The 25,574-nt window shown below is 33.4% G+C and overlaps 1 protein-coding gene, 2 long non-coding RNA genes and 1 pseudogene across 4 annotated transcripts; 3 read left to right on the top strand and 1 right to left on the bottom strand.

Annotated features, from left to right (window-relative positions):
- Positions 1–10,659: 10,659 nt before the first annotated feature.
- Positions 10,660–24,171, bottom strand: LOC147510725 (uncharacterized). Its single transcript, XR_015216861.1, has 3 exons — positions 24,071–24,171; positions 23,904–23,966; positions 10,660–10,792 (listed from the first exon to the last, which is right to left on the bottom strand). It is a non-coding gene; the product is annotated as an uncharacterized LOC147510725 (long non-coding RNA).
- Positions 13,667–20,394, top strand: LOC147510728 (uncharacterized). The gene is made up of 4 exons (XM_086599620.1): positions 13,667–13,862; positions 13,937–13,977; positions 19,434–19,622; positions 20,366–20,394. Exons 1-4 carry the CDS (start codon positions 13,816–13,818, stop codon positions 20,392–20,394), a joined length of 306 nt encoding a protein of 101 aa, XP_086455746.1. The 5' UTR covers positions 13,667–13,815.
- LOC147510727 (GDP-L-galactose phosphorylase 2-like) lies at positions 21,302–22,654 on the top strand (annotated as a pseudogene). Its single transcript, XR_015217473.1, has 4 exons — positions 21,302–21,550; positions 21,948–22,133; positions 22,218–22,466; positions 22,631–22,654. The product of XR_015217473.1 is annotated as a GDP-L-galactose phosphorylase 2-like (transcript).
- LOC147510726 (uncharacterized) lies at positions 22,852–23,392 on the top strand. Its single transcript, XR_015216857.1, has 2 exons — positions 22,852–23,003; positions 23,144–23,392. It is a non-coding gene; the product is annotated as an uncharacterized LOC147510726 (long non-coding RNA).
- Positions 24,172–25,574: the final 1,403 nt, after the last annotated feature.

The following is a 25,574-nucleotide window of genomic DNA, read 5'->3' as shown; positions in this document are numbered from 1 at the left end:
ACGTATCATGTCCATAGAAGATGTTATCAAAGAACTCAAGATTGAACTTTTAACGCTACAGTAATTGATCTTAGTTAATGCTAAGAATTAGAAATTATCGATGTGGTAAAGGTGAAACATTGCTTACCAATTAAATCACTGTAGTTTTCACAATGATTTGGTAGGCAAGCAACTTCATTATAAAACCTGCCTCGATTATTGTTTCCAACCACTAAAATTTCTATTAAAAAAAAAGAGAAAGAAACCCATTTGAACAACACTTTGGAGATCATCTTCCCAAAGGCTCATTAAATGAAGTCAAATCATGTTTACAAATTTCAAAAGTGTTCTTAAAGCAGTTTGCTAGTATTGATTTGAGAGGAAATCAAAAGAGTTTCAATCATATGAGTAACTTCCCAAATTCCAACATGGTGAGGCAACTCCATACTTATGTTATGGTGCAGTAGCGAAACTAATACTGGATGTAACTGAATAAACTATAAGACAAACTTATGGACACAATTGAGAGCTAACAAACCTGTAAAGAAATAAGATCGTTCAAACTTTAAAGTCATCCTTCCTATTTTCCATGACTTGGGTACGATCAACTACGTAAGACCTATCTCCATCCAGCTCAAGCACTCTATCTTGGGCTTCAACATTTGAGGCGGGGACCTGAAAAAAGAAACCACGATTCGAAGAAGTTTAGAACTACTTGTTTGCTTCTTTCCACTACACTGGATTGTATAAAATTTGAGGTGAGGTGATCAGAAAGTAACAACATGGTGTGCCTAAGAAATAGTGGGAAATATTAACAAAAGCTTCCACACATGGATGATGCATCTAATTACCAGGCCAGATTATTTCACTTTATATTTTCACAATTTTACTATACTACTCAAAAATAATTTTTTACACTTGCAAAAGAAATGCAACAATATTTGCATACCTAGATGTCAACTTCCAATTAAACTCTTTCCCAATTTTGCATACACACACAATTGAAGAATATAGTCCAGAATCAAGTTTGCATACTAAAATTTCCAAGACACGCATTATATTATTTGCATGGAATGTATATGAATAAAGTCATCATGCAAGCTAATCAATTGTAAATTAAAGTACCGCTCACCATGCTCTAATACCATTTATCTTGTCCAAATGTGTAGTCATATAAAAAATTGTACGTATGTTATTCTCTTAGAGAGATGCATTATTCAGACAACACAATAATTAAGTGTCATAACGCATAGGCAAGAAGCAAAATAGTGGATTCTACCTAAAGAAGTCTAGGTAGGTAAGTCTCCCATCTTTTGGGTTTGAGGCAACATTGTATTATGGTGTATTGGTTCTATTCTTTCGGTGTATGTATCCTGTTGGCAATTCAGAGAATAGTGGATGTGAATGTGGTACATATATGCAAAACCTGGTTGCCTTTAGAGTCATATTTGTATAAATAACTATTTAAGATTTCTTCAAAGAAGAACAATTGGAGAGTCTAATATTTGAGATGCAACGCAATTCAGAGTCATAAAATGAAGTTTGAAAAGAAGCATCTCAAGGTTTCCCAAACATAAATAAATCAGCGTAGTTGGAACAAATCTTACCTTATGTCACTTAAGTATCAGCAATGTCTAATTCAACTAACCATTTGTTGAGCATCTCTCACTGTGGTTCTGGTACACGACTGGCGCGGTGGTTTCCAACTCCCTTTCTGATACCTTCCCCGGTAATATGGATCACACAACACACCTGTTTTATAGATTGAGTCATTCACTCAATTTCTTGACACGTGTTGTCTTCTTAACATAAGCAATACAGATACATATATTCATAACAGTAACTCAAACTGCAATGAACACTAAACACTAAGTAACTTGTTGCAAGTTTTCCGTAATGGGAAGTTACCTGTAACGCCCGTATTTAAAATGCGTATTTAGTTATTAATTTATTAATTAAATTATTTATTTAAAAATTCGCTAGATTGGAATTGGATATGTGGGCCTGGTTTCTGGCCCCGAGTCTGTGTTGGGCTTGGGTTTCAAACCCAAGTATATAATCACATTGTTCTAGAGAATAGGGTTCTTGGAGAATAAAAAAATAATAAAAATGGAGGCAGAGATAGAAACTCATTTGCTGGAGGGTGTAGCGCGACGATTCGGACGATGAGGGATTCGTCGGGTTTTAATATAGGTGAGTAGATATTTTATGGATTTATTTTATTAAATCCTCGTTACTGTCGATTTCTTTTTGGTTGAAATCTGTCGTGTTGTTAAAACTTAAAACTCTAAAATTTGATATAGAACTGTCGAACTGTAATACTGTGATACTGTGCCTTTGAACTGTCGAAGCTCGGAGGCTGTTAATGGCGGCTAAAGCCTCAAAGCAATGAATCCTTCTCTGTATGCGTTATTGTGATACTGTGGGGGCGTTATGATTTTATTTTGAACTGTTAGTTTGTGTTGTTTTTGTTGGTTGATGTTGGGGATGAAGTATTTGATGTCGAGTGGGTTGTTTCAGTATTGGGGAAGCTTCGAACCGGCGTTAATGGAGGCGCCAACCCATAGAAATCGATACTGTTAACGATTTTGAATCTTTAAAATGTTATGATGTGGTGGTTGTGGGTTAGGTTAGGTTTGGTGGCTAGTGTAGTGTGGGTGAGGGCAGCAAATGGTGGTGGTAGAAGCTTGAAACAAGATGTTAATGGCGATGCGATTCTAGATCTAGTTTTGAAGAAATATATGGATAAAATGATTTGAGGTGTTTGTGTTAATTAAAGTTGTTTGGGTTTTAAGGAGGAGTGAAACCGCTGGAAGGAGGAGATGAGGGGTGGTGACCGGCGCACGAGCTGGTGGTGGAGGCTGCTTTGGAGGAAGAAGATGACACTGTTGCTGTGTTTGGGCTTGGGGATTGGGCCTAAACATTTGTTGGTTGGGCCGGATTATTTTCTTTTAATTTTGGTTGGGCCTTTTCCAATTAGATTGTTTTGTTTGGGCCCGATTTAATTAAGTTTTGGGACCATTTTTAGTGTTAGTTGTGGGCCGAGTTCTATTTCGGTTTTGGGCCAAACTAATTAGTTGTTATGGGGCCAGTTCTAATTTTTGTAATCATCGGGTCGGTTTTTTTTTTTTGTTTGTATGGGTCATTTTTTAGTTTTGAAGTGGATCTGTCCTTTTTAGATATTTCTAGTTGGACTAAATCTATTGTTGGGCCGGTTTCTTGTTTGGCTTTTATGTTGGATCCGGCTAACATTATTTGAATCTTTGGTTGAGTCATAGGCTTGGCTAGTGGGTCCGAACCATGACCTTAACCATTACCTTAGTCATGAGCCCATGAACCATGCACCTTTGCCCTTAGCCATGAACCATGACTATGACTCTGAACCTATTGAACATGGAAATGACAGTTTGACTTCGACCATGATGTGTTGACTTTGACCATTGATCTTTGACTTTGACCGTTGACTGTGGAATGTTGACTTTTTCCAGTTTTTTTTTCACATGTTTAAGAATATGGACAAATGTAGTAATAAAATATTGTCGAACATTGTATAACCTTGTTTGTCATTATCTAATTAAGATTTGACGTAAGTAGTGCGTAAAGCATATAAATATTGACACGTAACCAGAGGGGAATTCTGATAACAAGACTTAGATATATATATTTTTATGAGTATTCAATTATATACGGACTTAGATTCATGGACTTTGATTGTGGACTGTTGATTGTTTAATTGTGTTACGTTTTTATATATTAAATTATATGGACAAATCAAATGCTAAAATGCTATGGAAGCTTGTATAAATTTGGTTGTCATTATCTAATTAAGATTTGACGTTGATATTGTGACATTATATAATATGTTGGGATATATATATTAAAGGCAATAGTTTTGGAGAAATAAATGTATAAACCCTCCATTATTTTATCTGTGAGATGCTAGTAGAGTATTTGTAGATATTTCCCACGGGAGTGTGGCGTAGTGCAATAATATATTGGCATGTGAAAGAATGCAAGTGGTTATGAGATATAATTGAGATATTTCTAACTATTGTGGCTTAGTGCAATAAGGTATTTGACCTGCACGTGATATAGTGGAATTATTATAAGTCATAAATGTATGACACCTGAATAAATTACGTAACAAAAATCCTAGAACCTGACTACCACAACTCATGTGATTTGCCCTGTGTGGGCATATGTGATATGATTGGCCCTTGTGTAGGGTGTATATATAAGATGTTGATTGACCCATGTGTTGGGCAATCGTAGCCGAATGGTGGCTTGATTATTCCGTTAAGCAAAATTAGAAACGAAAACGCTTGATATTTTATGCGAATAGTGGAAGTACTTACATAATGGCTTTCGTGTGTGGGTTACCTCGTGTGTCGCGGCATCCCGCTCGAGGTAGTTATTACGCACGGAGTGGTTCATTATGTAAAGGGAGGCATGTGGATGTACATATTCGGCGTTGGGAAGCGATTGTGGTAGCCAGGAAAACTAGGTAAGACATAGATACGACGTGAATTTTAGGGACACACAAAGAAAGCCTTAATTAATATAATTATGGTAATATATTGGTTAATGATATATCTTTAGATAGATGATTGTATATGCTTGGCTGGTTATAGTTTAGTTAGAACCTAAGGCGCCTCATGGAGAAACTAAATGCCTTTTTATTATGCGTATGGTTTGTTGTGTGGTTAGCGGGAAGTTAAGGCACCTCAGTGGAGGAACTACCTGCCTTAATTATTGTACTTAAGGATACTATATTAGTTGTTGGAAGTTAAGGTGCCTCGGTGGAGGAACTAACTGCCTTATGGATTGTGTATATATATGTATAAGTATATGTTTTATTTTAAAGCTACTCACACCAGCATTTTTATAATGCTGACCCGATTTGCATGTTTGCTTATCGGGTGTGTTCATTAAATGAACATAGTTGATAAGTCTTGACAGGTTTAGTGTTGAAGAAGATTGGTTGCTGCTTGTGGTTTGCGTTAGCGTCGCATTTCAAGATAGGCTTTGTTTCCTTTTGAGGTGATATAGATTTTCAGTTGAGATAAGGTTATTTGCATTTTCATTTGTTAATTTTTGTAATGAAGAGGACTTTTGTTTAAGTTAAAAATTTTATTGGTTTTTAATTATCCGCATATTTAAACTGTTTATGGGTTTTTGGAAGTGGAGAGTGTGTCACACCTCGGAGATCGAAGAGTCGGGAACAAATAATATTTTTTCCGAATTCTGTCGAAATTCGGCGTGTGACATTACCTGCTAAATCAATATAACCACAATTCTACACAACTTCATTTCCAATTAGCTTAATCAACACTTGAAAATTAAACTGAAAACTTCCTAAATTTTTATAGAATGCTGAATACATTGCATTTGGTTGTTAGGAGAAAATTAAATAGCATGAAATTATTAGTGCACAAACTATAAAAGCTTACCAAAAGTTCAAAACACATATGGTCATTGCCATAATGAATGGATGCGGAGCAACAGGTGGGATTGAAGCCTGTTTTCAGGCAAAAATATCATTAGGAAAACCATAACCCATAGCTAAAAAAGGGGGAAAAAAGTCAAAAATGAAACACAAAAGTTGTATATTTTATTTTTTTTGGGGGGGGGGGGGGACATGCAGTGCTCCATAGGGTAGTGTTCAGGGTAATCAACTTGAAACTTGGAAGTTTCAGTAAAAGAGTTTTTATGAAAGCTATCCATTTTTACAAAATTTAAAAATTTAACAAAACTCTAAAATTATTCATACGGATAAAAGTTCATAACACTATTAGAATTGGAAAAAATGAACAAAAGAAGAAGAGTATAAATAAAGTAAAGGAGTCATACCTGATATGGTCGGGTAATCTGTTGTCTGAATTAGAGAAGAAGAGTTTTTGGTTTTTGAGTCAAAGAGAAACCAAAAGCCCGAATGAACGAATACATATTTTGTAATATGGGCATGACATGGCCAATAGAACAAAAACAAAAATTGTCCAAAATTCTGAAATCACTTGAATTGGATATATTGGCCACACATGTTTGATGTTGCAAGAGGAATAGTTTAAACTATAGTTTGAGTTAGTATTAACTGCTACCATTAGTCCAAATCATTAACTATCACATCTTACTAAACAAAGGCACGCAGAGAGAGAGAGAGAGAGAATAAGTTTAATGAAAGATTAAAAAAAATACCTCAATAAATTAGTAGAAAGTGTCGCGGCCAAGACAACGTTTAGGTTGGCACTATAATAATCTCCTCAAATATGTAAAATGAAGCCTCCTTCATCTGAAAATTAATGTTAAATAACTAAGTGAATGACCAGAGAGAGGAGTACATGGCTAATGGAAGCATGTAGTAGATACAACAGAACCAATGTAGTGAGGAATCTAATGAGAATGAAAGCAAAATCAAGTGATTGAATATTTAGAACGAAGAAAGAAACAAAAAACTCATAAAGACAAATAGTGTAGGAACCGTTATGGTTACATGTCATCGGCTACAAACCGTGAAAACCCATGCGCAGCGGAATAAGGGTGTTCACGATTTTGTTTAGAAATCATACCTTTAGATCAGCTGTGATATCTCAGAGAATACGAATCAGCAACCTCTTGATCTTCTGTTGTATTCCTATCCTTGGAATGGACGTTGTGTGGGCAACGATCTACCAGCCCCTTCTTTCTCTCTCTGCCTTCCTCACTCACAAGGTCAGAACTGAATTTTGAACTAATCTTGCTTAAGCTTTCACTGAATAATTCGGCCAAGAGAAAAGGGTTTCTTTATATAGGCTACAACAAGGACCATGAGGAGAAATTAGGGTTAAGTCTCTTGACGGGCTTGGGCTTCCCATGTTCGCCCAAAACACACGGCCCAAGTCCGTCAACAAATGGCTTATTATACTAAAGGCCATTATTGCACTACTGCCATAATCCCAAATTACGTGTATTACGGTTATGGGCTCCATATTATATGCTCGTTGATCTCCCCGTGTTAAGATATCGAATGCCCGTTGATTAAGTCAAGTTATTGACAACTATATTAATCAACTTCTTATGTCCTTGAGTAGTACCACTTAACCTCATTGTCATGTCGGATTAAATCCACCTGTAGGGTTTACAAGACAATCCTTATGAGCTCCTCAAGGGGACATCATCAACCCGACTTCTTGCGGGTCACGGATTCCTTCTAAAATCAATAGCACACCTTACATACAATGTCATTACCCAATCTATCGAGTTTGTTGATTCACAAATGAATCTAACTCATTGATGATTTAAAGTAATGTACAATGCACGTAAGTGCCCGTTATTATATCTGGATTAAGAGGACAAACATCTATAATAACAGAGGTGTTTGTCCACTTATATAGTCAGTATAAAGAGAAACAATCTCACTTGGTCCTGTTCAATACACACAAAGTGTACTAGTGTAATCCTGTAGTCAAGATAGACTAATACCAAATTATACTATAACCACAACAATAGTTTGTCCAAATCCATCTAGGTTGTGAATGTTTACTTATACTTTATAAGGTACTGATGATATGATCTTCTGTGTATCACCACACACCATATCATCTACAACATAAAGTATTAGACGCATGCATATAACTAATAACATATATAATATACATAACATTTGCTCATATGATTCTCATTCAAAATATAAAGAATTAGAGTTAATACAAAAGTAATACTTTTAGTATATAACCCTATCAAATAGTTATGAAAAGCCTCATCTTGGAAGTCTATCTGCCCATGACCTATGAGTTTCAATCACGTTTACAATCCAAACTTGTATAATGAGCTAAGGATAAGGAATGAAATGAAATGAGACCAAGTCTTCTTATTACTTTCCAAAGTCGACTATTGTATCTTTCATATCTAGTGATTCACTATACATAAATTACCACGTCCCTTGAAGTTGTCTTAGCCCTGAATCCTTAGGTTGCCTAGGAGTTTACTTCTGGAACACTTTTGAAGTTTTCACCCAAAGGAGATCTCAACAGTGCAGTCTTGTAGCTAGTGAACTTAATTACCATGGACTTTCCTTCATCATAGGGCATGCATGGTCTATTATATTGTCTATGTACAAAATTCTATATGTAGCTTATTTTTGAACAATTACTTCGAGAAACAAAATGCATTTAGTAAGTTAAAGAAAATTAGAGAATAAACTAAAGGCTTAAATACAGAAATATGCAACATACTTAGGTCCTATTAACACTTGTATCAACATATAATTTTTTTTCACAAACGTATCAATGTACTATGCCCGATTTAACAAAAATAACAATCCGTTAAGTTCCGTCAGTTAAGTGATGATGTGTCATTATTTTTTCAATTTCGTTTTATTTGTATTTTCTACTTGGCATGCCACATCATCATTTTCTACCAACTCAAGATTTCCACCTCAAAGACTGCCAACTCAAAGATTTTCGTTTTTTAAGTGATCTAAAATAAAATTAATAAATTTTTTGAATTAATAAATATATAAAAAAGAATAAATTAATAATTATATAATAATAATAAAATAATTATATAAAAAATAAAGAAATATATAAATAATATATTATTTTATTTATTATATATATTTGGAAATTATAAAAAACTATAAATAATAAAAATATATATTATAATATAAAATATATATTATTTTATAATAAATTAATAATATATTATTTTATTATTTTATATTATTTTATTTATTATATATATATTTGAAAATTATAAAAAAAAAACTATAAATTATAAAAAAAGATTATAATATAAAAAAAAAAAAAAAAAAAAAAATATATATAAATAAAGAAATATATAAATAATATATTACTTTATTTATTATATATATTTGAAAATTATAAAAACTATAAATAATAAAAAAAAAGATTATGATATAAAATATATATTATTTTATAATAAAATAATATATAAATAATATATTATTTTATTTATTAGATATATTTGAAAATTAAAAAAAAACTATAAATTATAAAAAAAAAAAAAATTATAATATAAATATAAATAAATATATATTATTTTATAATAATAATATATATTATTATATATATATAATATTATTTTATTTATTATATATATTTGAAAATTATCAAAAACTATAAATAATAATAAAAAAATTATAATATAAAAATATATATTATTTTATAATAAAGAAATATATATATATATATATATATATATATATATATATATATATATATATATATATATATATATATATATATATATATATATATTTTATATATATATAAAGTATATAAAAGTATATATATATATAATATATATATATACTTTTATATTATAATTTTTTTATTATTTATAGTTTTTTATAATTTTCAAATATATATAATAAATAAAGTAATATATTATTTATATATTTCTTTATTTATATATATATTTTTTACTTTTTTATATTATAAATTTTTTTTTTTATAATTTATAGTTTTTTTTAATTTTCAAATATATATAATAATATTATAAAATAATATATATTTTATATTATAATTTTTTTTTTTTATTATTTATAGTTTTTTTATAATTTTCAAATATATATAATAAATAAAATAAAATAATATATTATTTCTTTATTTCTTTATTTTTTATATTATTATTTTATTATTATTATATAATTATTATTTTATTCTTGTTTTTTATATATTTATTAATTCAAAAAAATTATTAATTTATTTTTTCAAATCACTTTAAAAAAAAAATCTTTGAGTTTCTGCGAAGCCGAGTTGGCAATCTTTGAGGTAGAAATGCTGAGTTGGTAGAAAATGCTGATGTGGCATGCCAAGTGGAAAATACAAATAAAACGAAATTGAAAAAATAATGACACATCATCACTTAACTGACGGAACTTAACGGATTGCTATTTTTGTTAAAATGGGCATAGTATATTGATACGTTTGTGAAAAAAAAATCTATGTTGATACAAGTGTTAATAGGACCTAAGTACATTGCATATTTCTGTATTTAAGCCTAAACTAAATTATTGGAATCATTTACCTTTATGATGGAAATGGCATGGAAAATTAGAATTTATGTGACGATCGACATAACAACATAAATACTACTAATCTTCAATAAAGAGAAAAAAAAAATTACCTCAATTGAAAAGTTTTAGAACTCTTGGAAACTAAAAATACCTTTAGGAAAATACGTTATTCCTTGTGTAATTTATTGAAAGTCCCATCAAGAACAATGTGTGATCAAAATTCCTTGTCTATCAAAATTCTTAGCTAGCTTAGCAAGAAACCTATAGAGCTTGGATCAAAGTGTTTGAACAATGTTCGAATAGGTCAAGTTAATATCGGTGTAGTACTGTAGGTTGAGTTAGACACTATGTAGGCTGATTATCCAAATAACTGACGTCAGCAATGCCATAAAATTCCAATATATGAAACTCTAATATTTTACGATACCCGACATAGGAAACTAATGAAATTGACACGTTTAAAACATTTTTTTTTTGTAACTCACTCCTACTTCAGTAGAACTCAAATTAAATTTATTATGTGTATAGGTAAAAACAAATTCTGACTGGTTAAGCTAATATGCCCATCTCGTAGCATATATATTCACTTAATTAAAATGCATAAAATCTTAATAAAGACAACCTAACCGAAATAGAGCATAACATAAACCATGATTGAAAAAAACATAATTTATTACATTCATCACCTAGTTAATGGAATGCTTAGAGCCCCTCCTTCCAATGAATTCTTTTAGAAATCATACAAACCCCAACAGATCGGTAACACCCTTAGGATTTCCTCCAGTTTTGTTGTCACACCTGCAAGCAACATATCAAAAACTATAAATTCTAAAATCCCAATCCCTGCAAATTGTCTAAGGTAACAATAACCTGTCTCGTGCAGTATATGACATATTAAATCAAGTGTTGTGTTTGCAACTCTATCGTTCTCTTTATCATCAATGTTGAACACCCATAGGATTATTAAATTGGGAATCACTTGGTTTTCCATCAACATGCTCTTTTCCCATAATTTTATATACATGCAGTATATCAAATAATTTTGTAAATAAAGAAAGATAGTAGAAGTTGAGGTTCATTAACTTGTAATTTAGAGAGGCGATACAATAAAATTTTGGCTCTTCAAGACTAATGTTTAATGAATTCAATGTTAGTAACAACCAACTGTTTTAAAAAAAGGCACTCATCACTTCACACTAACTAAACCAATCAAGCAAAACGTCATCAAGGGTCAGAACACATTACGCTAAATCAAACCTGAATTTGCAAACTGTTCATGGACTATGACTATACAAACCTATTCATTTAACTTCAGTTTCCAAATATTCCTTTTAATCAATGAATCAAATTACAGTTGCATCAGAGAAGTATTGCCTTAGATTATGCCAATAAGCATTAATCAATGAGATTGTTGTCTTGCAACCAGCCACTTGTTCAGTGGAGCCAAGTGATGATAGGCTGATATGTTTTCATTCTCCATACCTGTCAACTTCTACATTGCCTATTTCATCTTTACTCTATGGAACGTATTACCTATGATTATAGTTTATATGAATATTACAAACTACCAACTCAAAAGTGATTATATCAAGGAATATAAGTACCTTATAGCACCCGAAGCTGTCAGTTCGTGTGCTAATATATATCTAGTTCCAAGAATATTTGGAAACCTAACCAAACACGTTTAGTCATGATGCACACAACAAAAGTAATCATGTGGTAGTGCCACCTAAAACCAATCTATTGCAACTTCATAAGATGGGAACGAAGTTAAAAGTGAAAAGAAAAAATTTAGAACATTATCAAATGAAACAATTAGAGAAAACAAATTTTGAGAGGAAGCGAAACATTCAATGATGTAAGGTGCTCAATTCCATGTAAGATTTGTATATGAAACCTGTACCAAATAACCAATGAACAAACTACCAACTTTAGTAAAAACATTGGTAGTGGTATACGGAGATTAAGAATCTTCAGTATGCTATGCAAATGCGGCCTTATAATCTAATATATTTCAGCTAATACGCTAATCATGGTGTTTGAAAAAATAAATTTCACGTACACTACACCATAATAGGATATTTGCAACACACACCTTTTTTGCTTTGCAACACTTATTTACCGTTAGTAAGTTGGCAACACTATATAAGCGTTAGTAATGTTGTAAAGCGTTACTTTATTTCCGTGAATTTCCGGAATTAATTGCTAACGCTTGAAAATCATTTGAGAAGTGTTACAAATCCAAAAAACCAAAACAACATCGAAATTTCGAAAAAAGGGAAACAAAAAGAAATCGCGCTCTGTACGTAAAAATAGAAACCCTCTCTTTCTCTCTCACAGCAGCCGCTAGGTTAGGGTTTTGCTGGTGACCCTTGTTCCTCTTTCTCTCCTTCAACCCCTCCTCCTCTTCCCCAGAACAATCACTTCCTACCTTCTTCTTCCTTTTCTAATTCCCAACAAATGGATTGTGTTGAAACCAAAGCTTTGAAAACCAGTTTTTGGCTTGAGATGTCTGCTTTGAAAACAACAACAACGACCCAGCAAGTTTTCAATGAAGATTTATGGTGTGGAAATGGAACTAATTAATGGTCTTCTAAACTTTTCAAATGAAGATGTTCAGGAGAAAGAGAAAGACTCTGTTGTTGAAGATGATGACGAAGAAGAAGGGTATTCTTTTGTTTCTTCTCAAGAACACGACTTGAAAACTTGTTCTGATGGTCCTTCTATAAAGAATGAGTTTGGTTTTGTTCCAGAAAGCGAACTCATTGTTTCGGTAAGCAATTTTAAATAAAGAAACGGTTTTTGACTTGCGAGTTTGTTTGTTTATCTTCATTTCTGAAGAAAAAACTCGTTTTTACACTAATTAATTAATATAAATTAATTTAAAGGGGGCAGGGCAGAGATATATTATTAGTGAATAGAATCAAAGACATTTCTTTTTTTTCTTTCGTTATGGTAATCTTGCTTATATATGTCGCTGGTTTCAGTGGCACTGTAAGGGCGGTTATACATATGTCAAATATCCACTTTTGTGGGGGTTACTAATTTGTATGAAATTCTCTTTCACTATTAAGCTTTATGTTCGGGAAGGAGCAGCACCAGCACCCTTCATTTCTACAGCCGAAATGTTGAGGAAATTTGAGTCCAGTACAAAGGACAGTTCGATCTTGCATGTAATAATCGACTTTTGATTTTGTGTTTCCCGCTTAACTGTTTCATCTGGTCACTAGCATGTTCAACCTAATGTAAATTGTGTGGGTATTTCTGTACAGGTAAACGCCACTTCTAAGCCAAAACTCACATTGAGGAGACCTAAGGAGCGACTTGAAACATCTCACCGTGCCGCGGTCTGTCATGGTGAAAAGTCGTCCGAGCTTGAGGAAGAGATGATGGCCAATATTCCAAAGTTTAAGACCGCACCCGATTAACAAGAAGGTTTGTTAACTTTGACATGTGTTTTATCTTCGTGGTCTACTTTATATTTTTCAGTTAAATTGATCTTTGTTGCTTACGGATGTTGGAAGCTTCAACATTGCCCGCATTGTCGAGGAAGTACCCCTCAACCGCCGAGTTTGGGTAATCTAGTTTTCTATAGATCTTTCGGATAGGAATGAAAATATATGGCTAAGGTCATAAAGTCAATATATTCTGTTCAAGAGTTTCATTTGAAAACAACGGAGAGGGCAAACCAAAACGTTGAAACATCATCAATTGTCTCATCAATTGAATCACCTTACCGGGTTAGTTATTTTCATTCTAGATATCTAGTCAAAGTACCTCCAACAGTTTTACTCAATTCCTAATTCTTTGACACAATAACAATGGGTTCGAAAACAAAGTCCTTTGACAACGAGAAAGCTAGCCCTGGGTTCGTTTCTCTACACCACATTCTCACTTTTTTTATTTAGTGTCTAATCTAACTCTTTGTATTATTCTTTTCAGGAAAATTTTCATTGGTGGTCTAGCTAAGGACACCACTTTAGGTAAAACATATTCTTTAATTTATTGTTTTTATTATTTTAGTTTTATTATGTTGTGTTTGAGGTTGAGTTGTGATGTTGTTGGTTGATAAGAGCCCAAAACTGTAGTTTTAACCCTGTAACAGTCATACTTTTAGACCAATTATGTGAGTAATAATTAAGAGTTAATACTGATTACGTGTTTTTATGCGTTTCAGGCTTCAAAGTCAATTATGTGCAGAAATGTGCCACTTTGATGAGATAAAGGAGCAATGGTTGGTTGCTAAGGAGTTCTGTGATTAAAGGCCAAGATTCAAGAAGACAAAGCCTTTCTAAAGCCCGGTCAAAGCTGAAAAGTCAAAGTCAACGCGGGCAGAAACAGCACACAAAGTCAGCAGAATTTCCGAAGGCCGTATCTTTGGACTCAGACCTCGGAATTGGGTCTACCTTATGTCAAAATGACCGGCTCGGAAAGAGCTTTCCAATGGTCCAAGCCTTGGCCCAATCAGAGGAGCAGAAGTGGACGAAAAGTCTGTCAAAGCCAACTGCAGCTGAAGAGGCCTTTTTGGACTGAAAGAATTGGGTTTTGGGCCTGATTCTCTGGCCCAAAACATGGCTCCAAGCCCATGCACGATTTTTGGATTTGAAAAATATAAAAACAAAAGCTTAGCTCTTTGTTAATGGTAGCTAGTTAGACCTAAAACTATAGATAATTCTAGATCTAATTTTCATTAAATAAAATTAAGTTTAGTTCATTTCAATTCTTGTTTTAGATTAATCTTTAGAATCATTGTTCTTCATTAGTTTGATAAATAAAATAGCTAGTAGGTCAATTTCGATTTTGTCAGTTCAATTTATAGATCTAATTTTAATTCTTGTTGAGTATCATTTTTGAGTTGTTAAATTAGATTGAAGTATTGTTAGTTAAATTAGCCAAGTTAGAATTTCGGTATGATGTTTAGTTATAATTCAATGAGAAATAATGGTTTGATGAATCAAGGCTAAAACCTCCATTAGAGGGGTTGATGAAGCCTTGATGAAAACTTAGTTGTGTAGTGTAGAGTCGTTGTAGAGTCTATTCCATTCTAGAAAGTCGTGTTTCGCCATGAGAATGGGTGGACGACCTCACATGCTAGTTATAATTAGCAGAAATGCCATGCTAATTAGGGATTAGAACGAGCAATTCTTACCGTAAGAACGTAAGAATTGGATTACAACAGTCTATACTAGGTGATTAAGTTGGATTCGAGGTGGATTCACTTCCCTCTAATTCTTTATCTAGATTCACATTTCAATTATTCGTAACATTCCGTTATTAAGTAACTTGTCAATTGAATCCACCCCGTAGTATAGAATTCCCCTCGTAAATCTCTCACTAGACATAAGACTGATTAGTTAAGTAAGAAATCATTCCATGCTAAAGAACTAGGAGTGGAACGAATTTGTTACTCCACTCTATTTCGATAGAATTGAGAGTAGAAAACTTGATAGCAATTAGTAAAAATAAGTTTTAGTTTACTTACGTTTTGAGTTTCATCGTTCATTTCGTAGGTAAACTTTATCTTTTTACGTTTATCAAATGGCGCCGCTGCCAGGGATCGAACCTGGATCACCCGCGTGACAGGCGGGAATACTCACCACTATAATGTAACTCCAAAAACACCCGAGCGCACCTGCGCCCAAGTTGAGCGCGACTCGCGCCCACAACCTGTAACTCCAAAAACACCCGAGCGCACCTGCGCCCTGACCTCCGTAAACAAAGAAATTTCCAATTTTTCGAGGGTTTTTCCAGGATTTTCAGAGCTGTTCCAGAGTAGTTTTGAGATGACATCTCCTATAGTCATTCCTGAGCAGTCGTTCGAAGACTTCATGGGAACCGATACCTATGGAGCATCGTTCCGCGAGCGGATCGTGCAGTTAGCATGGCGCCATCTACTGGTTAGCATTAGTAGATGATAAATGGCGGCAAGCTTGGCAAGTTATAATGGCCTGGCAGGATGCGAAGGAACCTCATCTCTTTGATGAGGAGGATGATGCTTAAGCGGGAAATAAGGTAAGTTTTTAGTTTTGTTATTGTCTACTTATGTCCCAAGCAATTTAATTCTGTTAACCCCATAATGGGTGGAACTCTTACAGAGTTGCGTCAGTTTTTTTATTATTTCCTATATTAGTATGTTCTAACCTTGTTTTGCAGATGTTCCAGAATTTCACGTGTTTCCATGGTATTTTTTCTACCCTCTTTATTTAAATGCTTTGAGGACAAAGCATGCTTCTTGTTTGGGGGGGCATAGAAACACGTGTAATTAAGGCATCTGTTAGGATATAGATATGTATAATATGCATTTGTTTTCAAGTTAAAAATTTCAAAAATATAAATAAATAAGTTTATGATATACACTTAGGAATATTGGTATTGTTTTCTTTCTCTATGCTCTAAATAATCTAGAAGTCTCACGTAGCTTTTGTATTAGAATAATTGTTAGAAACTTAGGTTAAGATGTAGGTAATAATCTTTGCATCTATCTATAAATATATTACATGACTATCTATGATTGTTAGCAGCAAGTTTCTGAACTCTAGGCTAGAGTACTTATTCTACAAATCCTGTAAGAATATAGCCTAAAGCCTTATATGAGTGGAACATTTGAGAAATGACACAAGGGAAAAGTAAAATCCGGATAGAGAAATCACACGTCCACTTGCTTGATCACTATGCCATATCCCAAGTGAGAATTTAGGCCCTCTTTGGTTAGGCCCTCTTTGGATCGATATAGCCAGAAATTCAAACCTATGAATTATTTTCTGCTAGTCGCCCCTCTGAGCCTTTCTTTAGCCTTCCATAAACCACAATTCCTTTACCCTGTTACAAAAACAAAACAAAATAAAAAATTCAACTTACCCAATCTAGAATAAGTCCGGAATATAGAATGAGTGAAGAAAAGAAGAAGAAAAAACACATGTAAACAAAAAATTAGTTAGTTGGTTCGAGAAAAAAGAAAAGAAGTTTCCATCCAAGGAAAAGAAAAAGAAAAATAGAAATAAATAAAAACTCCAAAAATAGAATAAAAGGGAGTCAAAAGCTAAAGAAAAGAAAAAGAAAAATATGGCTAAGGATGAAAACAAAGTATAGAAGCAAAAGAAAATAACAAGGTTTTCTCTAAGTTACATAATGTGAAGACTCTATTATCTCAGACTTGTCCTTTTGAATATCCATTTCCTTTCTTCTTAAACCATCTCCTAATCCCCGCAACACCTAATAAAGACCTCTAGCTCAATTAGGAATAGGTTAGTGTGATAGTAAGTGGCAGATGTGTTTTTGAATATCCATTTCCTTTCTTCTTAAACCATCTCCTAATCCCCGCAACACCTAATAAAGACCTCTAGCTCAATTAGGAATAGGTTAGTGTGATAGTAAGTGGCAGATGTGTTTGATCGACTCCGGCTTCCTTGTTTGTCATTGAGATTGTAAGGTAAAGTGTGCCCACCGCATTACACCGGAGCAAATGAAACTTGAGCTAAAAAATCGAGTGGTTTTTTGTCTTGACATTTATGTGAGGACCTACTTAAGGACGCTATTCCGAGTTTTCAGAAACGAACCCGCTAGGCATTTCATAGTATTACTCATAGTATATATATATTTGTATCATAGATGATTGATTATTATGCATATATTAGTTTAGGTTTTTGACTTGGTTATTCTTATTCATTTGCTAGTGAGATGTATAGATAGTTAAGACATGAATGAGGAAACAATAGTTTTATTTCTTAGTCGTTGTAGTATAGATAAAGTTTGTGAGTACCTTCACTGGAAAACTCTCACGAGGCTATAACTCGTCCACTAGGTAATTCCTAGTGGTTTAAGGCTTTGTTGCATATGGTCAATGCAATCGCACTCAGTGAAACGAGAGTAGTTAGAACTTCATTTTTGGTCACTTATTCTAATTTCTCATATTTGCTTGAGGACAAGCAAAATGCTGTTTGGGGGTGGTTTGATAAGAGCCCAAAACTGTAGTTTTAACCCTAATAACATGATCATACTTTTAGACCAATTATGTGAGTAATAATTAAGAGTTAATACCGATTCACGTGTTTTTATCGCGTTTCAGCTTCAAAGTCAATTATGTGCAGAAATGTGCCACTTTGATGAGATAAAGGAGCAATGGTTGGTTGCTAAGGAGTTATGTGATTAAAGGCCAAGATTTAAAAAGACAAAGCCTTTCTAAAGCCAGGTTAAAGCTGAAAAGTCAAAGTCAACGCGGGCAGAAACAACACACAAAGTCAACAGAACTTCCGAAGGTCGTATCTTTCGACTCAAACCTCGGAATTGGGTCTACCTTATGTCAAAACGACCGGCTCGGAAAGAGATTTTCAATGGTCTAAGCCTTGGCCCAATCAGAGGAGCAAAAGTGGACGAAAAGTCTGTCGAAACCAACTGCAGCTGAAGAGGCCTTTTTGGACTGAAAGAATTTGGTTTTGGGCCTGATTCTCTGGCCCAAAACATGGCTCCAATCCCATGCACGATTTTTGGATCTGAAACATATAAAAACAAAAGCTTAGCTCTTTGTTAATGGTAGCTAGTTAGACCTAAAACTATAGATAATTCTAGATCTAGTTTTCATTAAATAAAATTAAGTTTAGTTCATTTCAATTCTTATTTTAGATTAATCTTTAGAATCATTGTTCTTCATTAGTTTGGTAAATAAAATAGCTAGTTTGTCAATTTTGATTTTATCATTTCAATTTATAGATCTAATTTTAATTCTTGTTGAGTATTATTTCTGAGTTGTTAAATTAGATTGAAGTATTGTTAGTTAAATTAGCCAAGTTAGAATTTTGGTATGATGTTTAGTTATAATTCAATGAGAAATAATGGTTTGATGAATCAAGGCTAAAACCTCCATTAGAGGGGTTGATGAAGCCTTGATGAAAACTTAGTTGTATAGTGTAGAGTCGTTGTAGAGTCTATTCCATTCTAGAAGGTCGTGTTTTGCCATGAGAATGGATGGACGACCTCACATGCTAGTTATAATTGGCAGAAATGCCATGCTAATTAGGGATTAGAATGAGCAATTCTTATCGTAAGAACGTAAGAATTAGATTACAACAGTCTATGCTAGGTGATTAAGTTGGATTCGAGGTGGATTCACTTTCCCTCTAATTCTTTATCTAGATTCACATTTCAGTATTCCGTAGCATTCCGTTATTCGTAACTTGTCAATTGAATCCACCCCGTAGTATAGAATTCCCCTCATAAATCTCTCAGTAGACATAAGACTGATTAGTTAAGTAAGAAATCATTCCATGCTAAAGAAATAGGAGTGGAACGAATTTGTTACTCCACTCTATTTCGATAGAATTGAGAGTAGAAAACTTGATAGCAATTAGTAAAAATAATTTTTATTTTACTTACGTTTTGAGTTTCATCGTTCATTTCGTAGGTAAACTTTATCTTTTTACATTTATCATTGGTTAATTTTCAGCTACATTTACAAACTACTTTGAAAAGTATGGAGGAATTACTGATTCGGTTATAATGAAAGATCGATACACGGGACACCCAAGGGGTTTTGGATTTATTACTTATGCTGATCAATCTATTGTTGATATTGTCATTGAGGAAACTCATGTTATCAATGGAAAACAAGTATGTCTTTTCTTTCCTTTTTTTTGTCAGTTATTGCAACATATTGACTTTCTTTGTTTGCCCAACTTTATTTTTTTTGTCTTGATAGTTAAAATTTTAATAAGAATCAATTAATAATTTGTACCTAGTAACCCAAGCATCTTGCTCATTGTTCATATCATCCCACACACCCATAAACCACTTGTATTCGAAAGCAAGAGTTGTGAAACAGGCACTGAAAAGACTAGACATAGGTGGCCCTCCCTCTGTAAAGCTCAATACACTAATAGCATAATCAGATAAAAACTCATGAAGTTAATATTTGATTGTGCTAGTGCTGGGGCGTTTTTTAGTTTAAAGTTTGAATAAGTAGAATTGAAGGGGGTGAAACCCAGTGTTAGGAGAGTTGTAGAAATCACGACAATAACCAAAGTTTTAGTTTCTGTTATAATTCATGTCCGTAGTGTACGATGCAAAGGTTGTATGTATTTAACTAGTCCTTCTGCCCACGGTGGACGTGGTGCTTTGCCTTCTGAAGGCGGCTCATTCTGATCTCCTCTTTCTTGCCGGTGGTGGTCATCTTTTCTTTTCTTTACTAGCTTAGTTTAGATCCCCTTTTCATCAAAACCATCATCAAAGAAGATGTTGAGGATCAAGAGAGTTCCTACTGTTGTTTCTAATTACTAGAAAGATTTGGAGGAAGCTCCTATTACTGGCTGTGGACCTAATTGTTTCCGCAATTGTTGTGTTCAAGGTATTATTCTTAAATTTGCCATATTTCATGTTTAGGTTCTAGTCAATTATTGATTGTGGCATGATATATGTTTGTTTGTTTCGACACTTTAGAATATCTACTTGTAGCATCTTTGATGTTTAGGTATTAGTCGATTCATTGATTTTGGCATAATTAGTCTTTTCTTTCTTTCTTTTTTTTTTTTTTTTTGATGATTGGGTATTAGTCAATTTGCTATAGTTGACATCCTTGAGAATCCTTTCATGTTTTCGTAATAGTGACTTTTAACATTTATCACGTAAACTTATTATTAGCATGTGTTAGTTGGGTGTTAGTCAACTTGCTCTATTTGACATGCCTTAAGAATCTTTCATGTTTTGGTAGTCGTGAATTTACTATATTCGGTAAACCTTAGCTTATTTGATCTTTGGGTATTTGTCACTTACCTGTTATATAAGTGAGTTTGGCACGATAGATTCGTAATTCTAGTATCTTTAATGTAAGTGTTGTTGTTTTGCTCTACTTTAGCTTTCTTGATTTTTGGAATTTAGGTATTTCTCATTTTGATATATGTTTCTCTTGAACAAGGGCAAAACTCCCTTTGTATACATTTAAGAGGATGAAGAACAGAATGAACGAAAAGGAATATGTTGGCGAGATGAAAGAGTCTCCAGTTGCCTTTCTGGATTCACTTCTTCTCGGAGAGGTAAAGGGGCTTGATAAAATTTGCACTATTAATATTCAAGATAAACTTTTAACTATAATCCAGCTAACATGTAGTACTTGATTGCAGTGGGAAGATCGTGTGCAGAGAGGGCTCTTCCGCTATGATGTCACTGCTTGTGAGACTAAGGTTTGATCAGATTCCTTCCCGTTTTTGTTTTTGTCATAGATCCTTCATGGGCATTTTTTGTAGGGATGAGAAATGACCTCGGGGTGTCGAGAGATAAAAATGTGGACCATGCCATTGTTCTAAAACTACTTTGCATTAAATGCGGGTGATTCCCCGGGAATATGGTTTCATTGCCCGGTTGAACGAAGGTCGTCACCTTAAGAAGAGGCCTACTGAGTTTCAGGTTGATAAGGTCCTCCAACCGTTTGACGAGAACAAGTTCAATTTTACCAAGGTTGGTCAAGAGGAGGTGCTCTTCCAGTTTGAAGAGAGTGACACTGATGAAACTCAGTTCTTCCCAAGTGCTCCAATTGATACTGAAGATTCCCCAAATGTTGTTGCTATTAATGTAAGCTTCCTTAAAGTAAATAAGTGAAGTTTACTTTATATTTAACGTTAATAAGTTAAATGGTTACTCGCTCATGCAAGGTATGGGTGGAGTTCTTAAATTAGAACTCAATAAAAAATGACGTAAATAAAAGTAAAAATAAACCCAAGTTGTAGAAGTAGGTAACTAGAAATTTCGCTTTCTGAAGAACTACAAACTACGGTAAGGAGCGACCTCTTCTCTGAGGTTCTTGAAATGTTATATATAAAAGCATGCAATGCATCTTTTCTTTTCTGATGAACTCTTTGGATATGTATATTACATTTTGGTAATGTCTTGTGATTATCTTGGAGGATTCTTATTAAGCTTTATGTAAGATTGCAACAAGTGTTTGATCGTGTTTTACTTAATTTCTCAGGTGAGTCCCATTGAATATGGACATGTACTTCTGATCCCTAAAATTCTCTAGCACTTTCCTCAAAGGATTGACCGTCAGAGCTTCTTACTTGCTCTGAACATGGCTGCAGAAGCAGGAAACCCATACTTCTGATTGGGTTACAACATCTTGGGCGCATTTGCAACAATCAATCACCTCCATTTCCAGGTTTGTATTTCTTGCTCTGGTTAATTTGTAAAAAAAATTGTAATCAGTTTGTAGTGGGAAGACTAACCTAGTCAATGACAACAGGCTTATTACTTGTCGGTTCCCTTCCCTATTCAGAAGGCTCCTACCTGAAAAATAACCATAAATGGTGGCGGGGTGAAAATTTCTGATTTGCTAAATTATCCTGTCAGAGGTCTTGTCTTTGAGAGTGGGAATTCTATTGAAGATTTATCTATTGTTGTATCGGATTCGTCCATTTGCCTTTAAGAAAACAACATTCCTTACAATGTGCTCATTGTTGATTCTAGAAAAAGGATCTTCCTATTGCCCCAGGTAATGATTTTTCTATTGTTTGATCACTGAAAACCTAGTATCTTATTCTAGGATATAGGCCTATGTTTTGCTCAGTTTCAGTCATGCTTTTGGTAGATGGCGTCTGGTTCCCTTGTTTTATATTTTGGATACCTGATTTGATTTCTAATGCTTACTTTCGATAGTGCCTGGCATATTGCCACATGTAATAGATACCTAAACCATTACCCCTTCCCTTAGGTTTCTTATCACATTGTAAACTGTGCTGCTTGCAAATACAGCGTGCATTTCACCCTTTCTTGCTCTGGTCGCCTAATTAGATGATTCTAAAACGCAATCACTTTTGGCCACACCAGGATCAAGTTTTGACACTGTAAGCTTGGGTTTGTAGTCCGAAATTCTAATCTTGGCATATCCACTGGTAAGAAGCAAAATATTGTAGCCCTATCATCTACAATTGTAGGGTATTAACCGGTTCCAGACATTGCTGCTGAGAGATAAGTTCGTGCTTGATAATGTGAATCTTTCATGAATCTCCATTTGGGTTTTGATGCAGAGGTGAGAATCCCTAGTCATTTACTGTTAAGCTCAATCCACTATACTTTAGATTATCAGTATTTAGCTTTTGAATTGGTCTTGATCCCCTTATTATTTGCTTCATGATCTTTTCTTGGTCGACTTTTTTATCTTAATGCTAGGATCTCTTTTGGAGCATTTGTGGAAGTAAATGGGCATAGGGTTTTCAACAACGCAAGCTGTTATCTCTTGTTTAGGATCATAGTATGAAAACTTTTTTTATGGTGATAGTCCAACAATAAGTTTGTGAGGTTTAGAAAATCGCTCAAAGTTGTGAATGTATATGGTTGGATTAGTTTTGTACTTTATCAGTTTTTTTTCCCATGTATATTATGGTTTCTTTGTAAAATAGTATGAAAATGTATTGTGTACAGGATAAATTTAGCTTAAATAAGAATTTATGATTTATGTATATGGTGCAAGAGGGGGCATCTTTTTGTAGGTTTAGCTAGTCGCTACAAAATATGAGATTTTTTTTTTTTTTTTATCAGCAACCCATCAGCAACGGTTCATAACTGTTACAAACGATTTTTAAATTAATTTTTTTAAAATTAACTAACAACTTTGCAACGCTTAAAAAGCGTTGCAAATGTTGTGAAGAACCGTTACAAATTACCAACGCTTAAAAAGCGTTTGTGAAATTAAAAAACTGTTGCAAATGTTTTAAATTTGTGTACAAAATAGTTATAAAAAACGTTACAAATCATTATTGCAACGGTTAATAACCGTTGAAAATTTCTGTTTGCAACGCTTATTAACCGTTGCAAAATTTTCCAATACTTTACCCATGCCATATTTGCAATGCTTAAAAAGCGTTGCGAACATTATTAGCAACGTTTTTTTGCCGTTGCAAATAGCCTGTTATGGTGTAGTGGTAGTTACCTTAACAATTGACTCATTAGTTCCTTGTAGAATTGCACCATTGCAATCAACTGACTATATGGCCTGTACTTACAAAAAACAGTGAAAGTAATCATTAAGTTTTAAGCTTGTCTAAAACCGAAAAAAGTCCCGAAAAAAACTATTAAAATAAAACTAGAGGGATACACCTTACAACAAAATGTGACTATAAGTTTACATAATGAGATTTCGAATATGATCCGTATAACTTTAAGTTGTTTGTCTTTCGTCTCTTGCATTCATGCCAGACTACATTCAAATGAAAATGAGAAGGAAAAGGATTAAGACCTGTTAGGTTTTTCTAATATCATTCAATTATATAATGCTTATCCAAGTACAGTAGCAAATGAAAACCTCATTGACTAAAGGAAATTAACTATAAGAGCTCATCACTTTTGAGGAAACAATCATGCGTTCGGCACATCAAGAAGAATATTATAAAAATGATTTTGTGCAATACAATAAAAACAAGGGTAAAACAAAACATGCAACACTAAAAGGCCAGATATACATAAAACTTTAGTCTATCTAACCTCATCTGCTACTGTATATATTTCTGTAAGAAACATTATGCAACTGTTTAACGCAAATATACAATGAGAATATCCAACTTCATTACACTCTTTAACACAAGTATGCAACCAAATATTTTGATTTTGATGGCAAGCGGCAAAGTACAATTTCATTAAAAGATAACTGGAACGCGTTGAAACTATGAAAAACCCCAAGTAATTTATATTAACCCCTAGAGATACAGATAAATAATTCTATGACGCTTATGGTGCCAAATTGACAATTTAAAATAGCACACAAAGCTCAATAAAAATAAAAATCGATGTAGAAAAAAAAAATCATTTAGATTGGATTCAATTTAAAAAACGATTACAAGGTGCAAAATAATTAACCTACGAAAATTAGTAGAATGAGCAAAGCTAAGCTCGCACTTTGCATTTGCCTTGGTTTCAAAATTAGTAGAATATTATACATTTTCTTGATTCCAACGTATAAGACAATCATTAAAGGTAAATATTTGGTTCCAAAATAGGCGAACTAAGTCAAAAAGAAAGCAAACAGTACCCAAAAACAGACTCAGATGAGCTAAGTAAGCGAAGTATGTATAGTTTTATTTTCTTCCACTAATCCATCTCTTAATTGGCAAAGATATAAACAAAATTTCCAATTCCTGTGTCGAAAAAAGAAGAAGAAAAAAGTTATTGACTTACAATTATAATTCAGTAAATTAAAATAGATTCAAATGAGAAAATACAAAGATAAAAAGTTTTGAAGGAATATGGGAAAAAGATAAATGCGCATAGAAATAACTTACATTTTCGTTCGCCTTGGTTTGCTATGTTAAACTTGCTGTCTCTAGAATTATTTTATTTGCTTGTTGTAATTTTTTTATTTTTTTCCCCTAAATAATGAAAAAGGATTTGAAGCGGCGGAGATTTGTTGTGGGGAAGAAGTGAAGAAGAGAAATAAACTCATTGTTGATTTCAGTATTTCACCAATTAAAACCTCTAATTTTGAGTATCCTTTCCAGTCGGGAATTGCTATATACAGACCCCATATATCTCAAGGCAGACCCCATTTTAAAAAAATTTAATACCAGATATGTCCCGAAATAATCTCTTAGGGCAGACTCCACTTAAA

Source organism: Coptis chinensis, chromosome 3 (assembly GCF_015680905.1).
Source record: "Coptis chinensis isolate HL-2020 chromosome 3, ASM1568090v1, whole genome shotgun sequence".
NCBI lineage: Eukaryota > Viridiplantae > Streptophyta > Magnoliopsida > Ranunculales > Ranunculaceae > Coptis > Coptis chinensis.
Note: the sequence above shows the minus strand (reverse complement) of the source record. Positions and strands in the feature narration are given on the sequence as shown.

Excerpts from the sequence above, each read along its gene's own strand:
- LOC147510728 (XM_086599620.1), top strand. The coding sequence starts at position 13,816 with ATGGGTTCGAAAACAAAGTCCTTTGACAACGAGAAAGCTAGCCCTGG. Across the intron at positions 13,863-13,936 it reads AACGAGAAAGCTAGCCCTGG|GAAAATTTTCATTGGTGGTC; the intron begins GTTCGTTTCTCT and ends TATTCTTTTCAG. Across the intron at positions 13,978-19,433 it reads AGCTAAGGACACCACTTTAG|CTACATTTACAAACTACTTT; the intron begins GTAAAACATATT and ends GTTAATTTTCAG.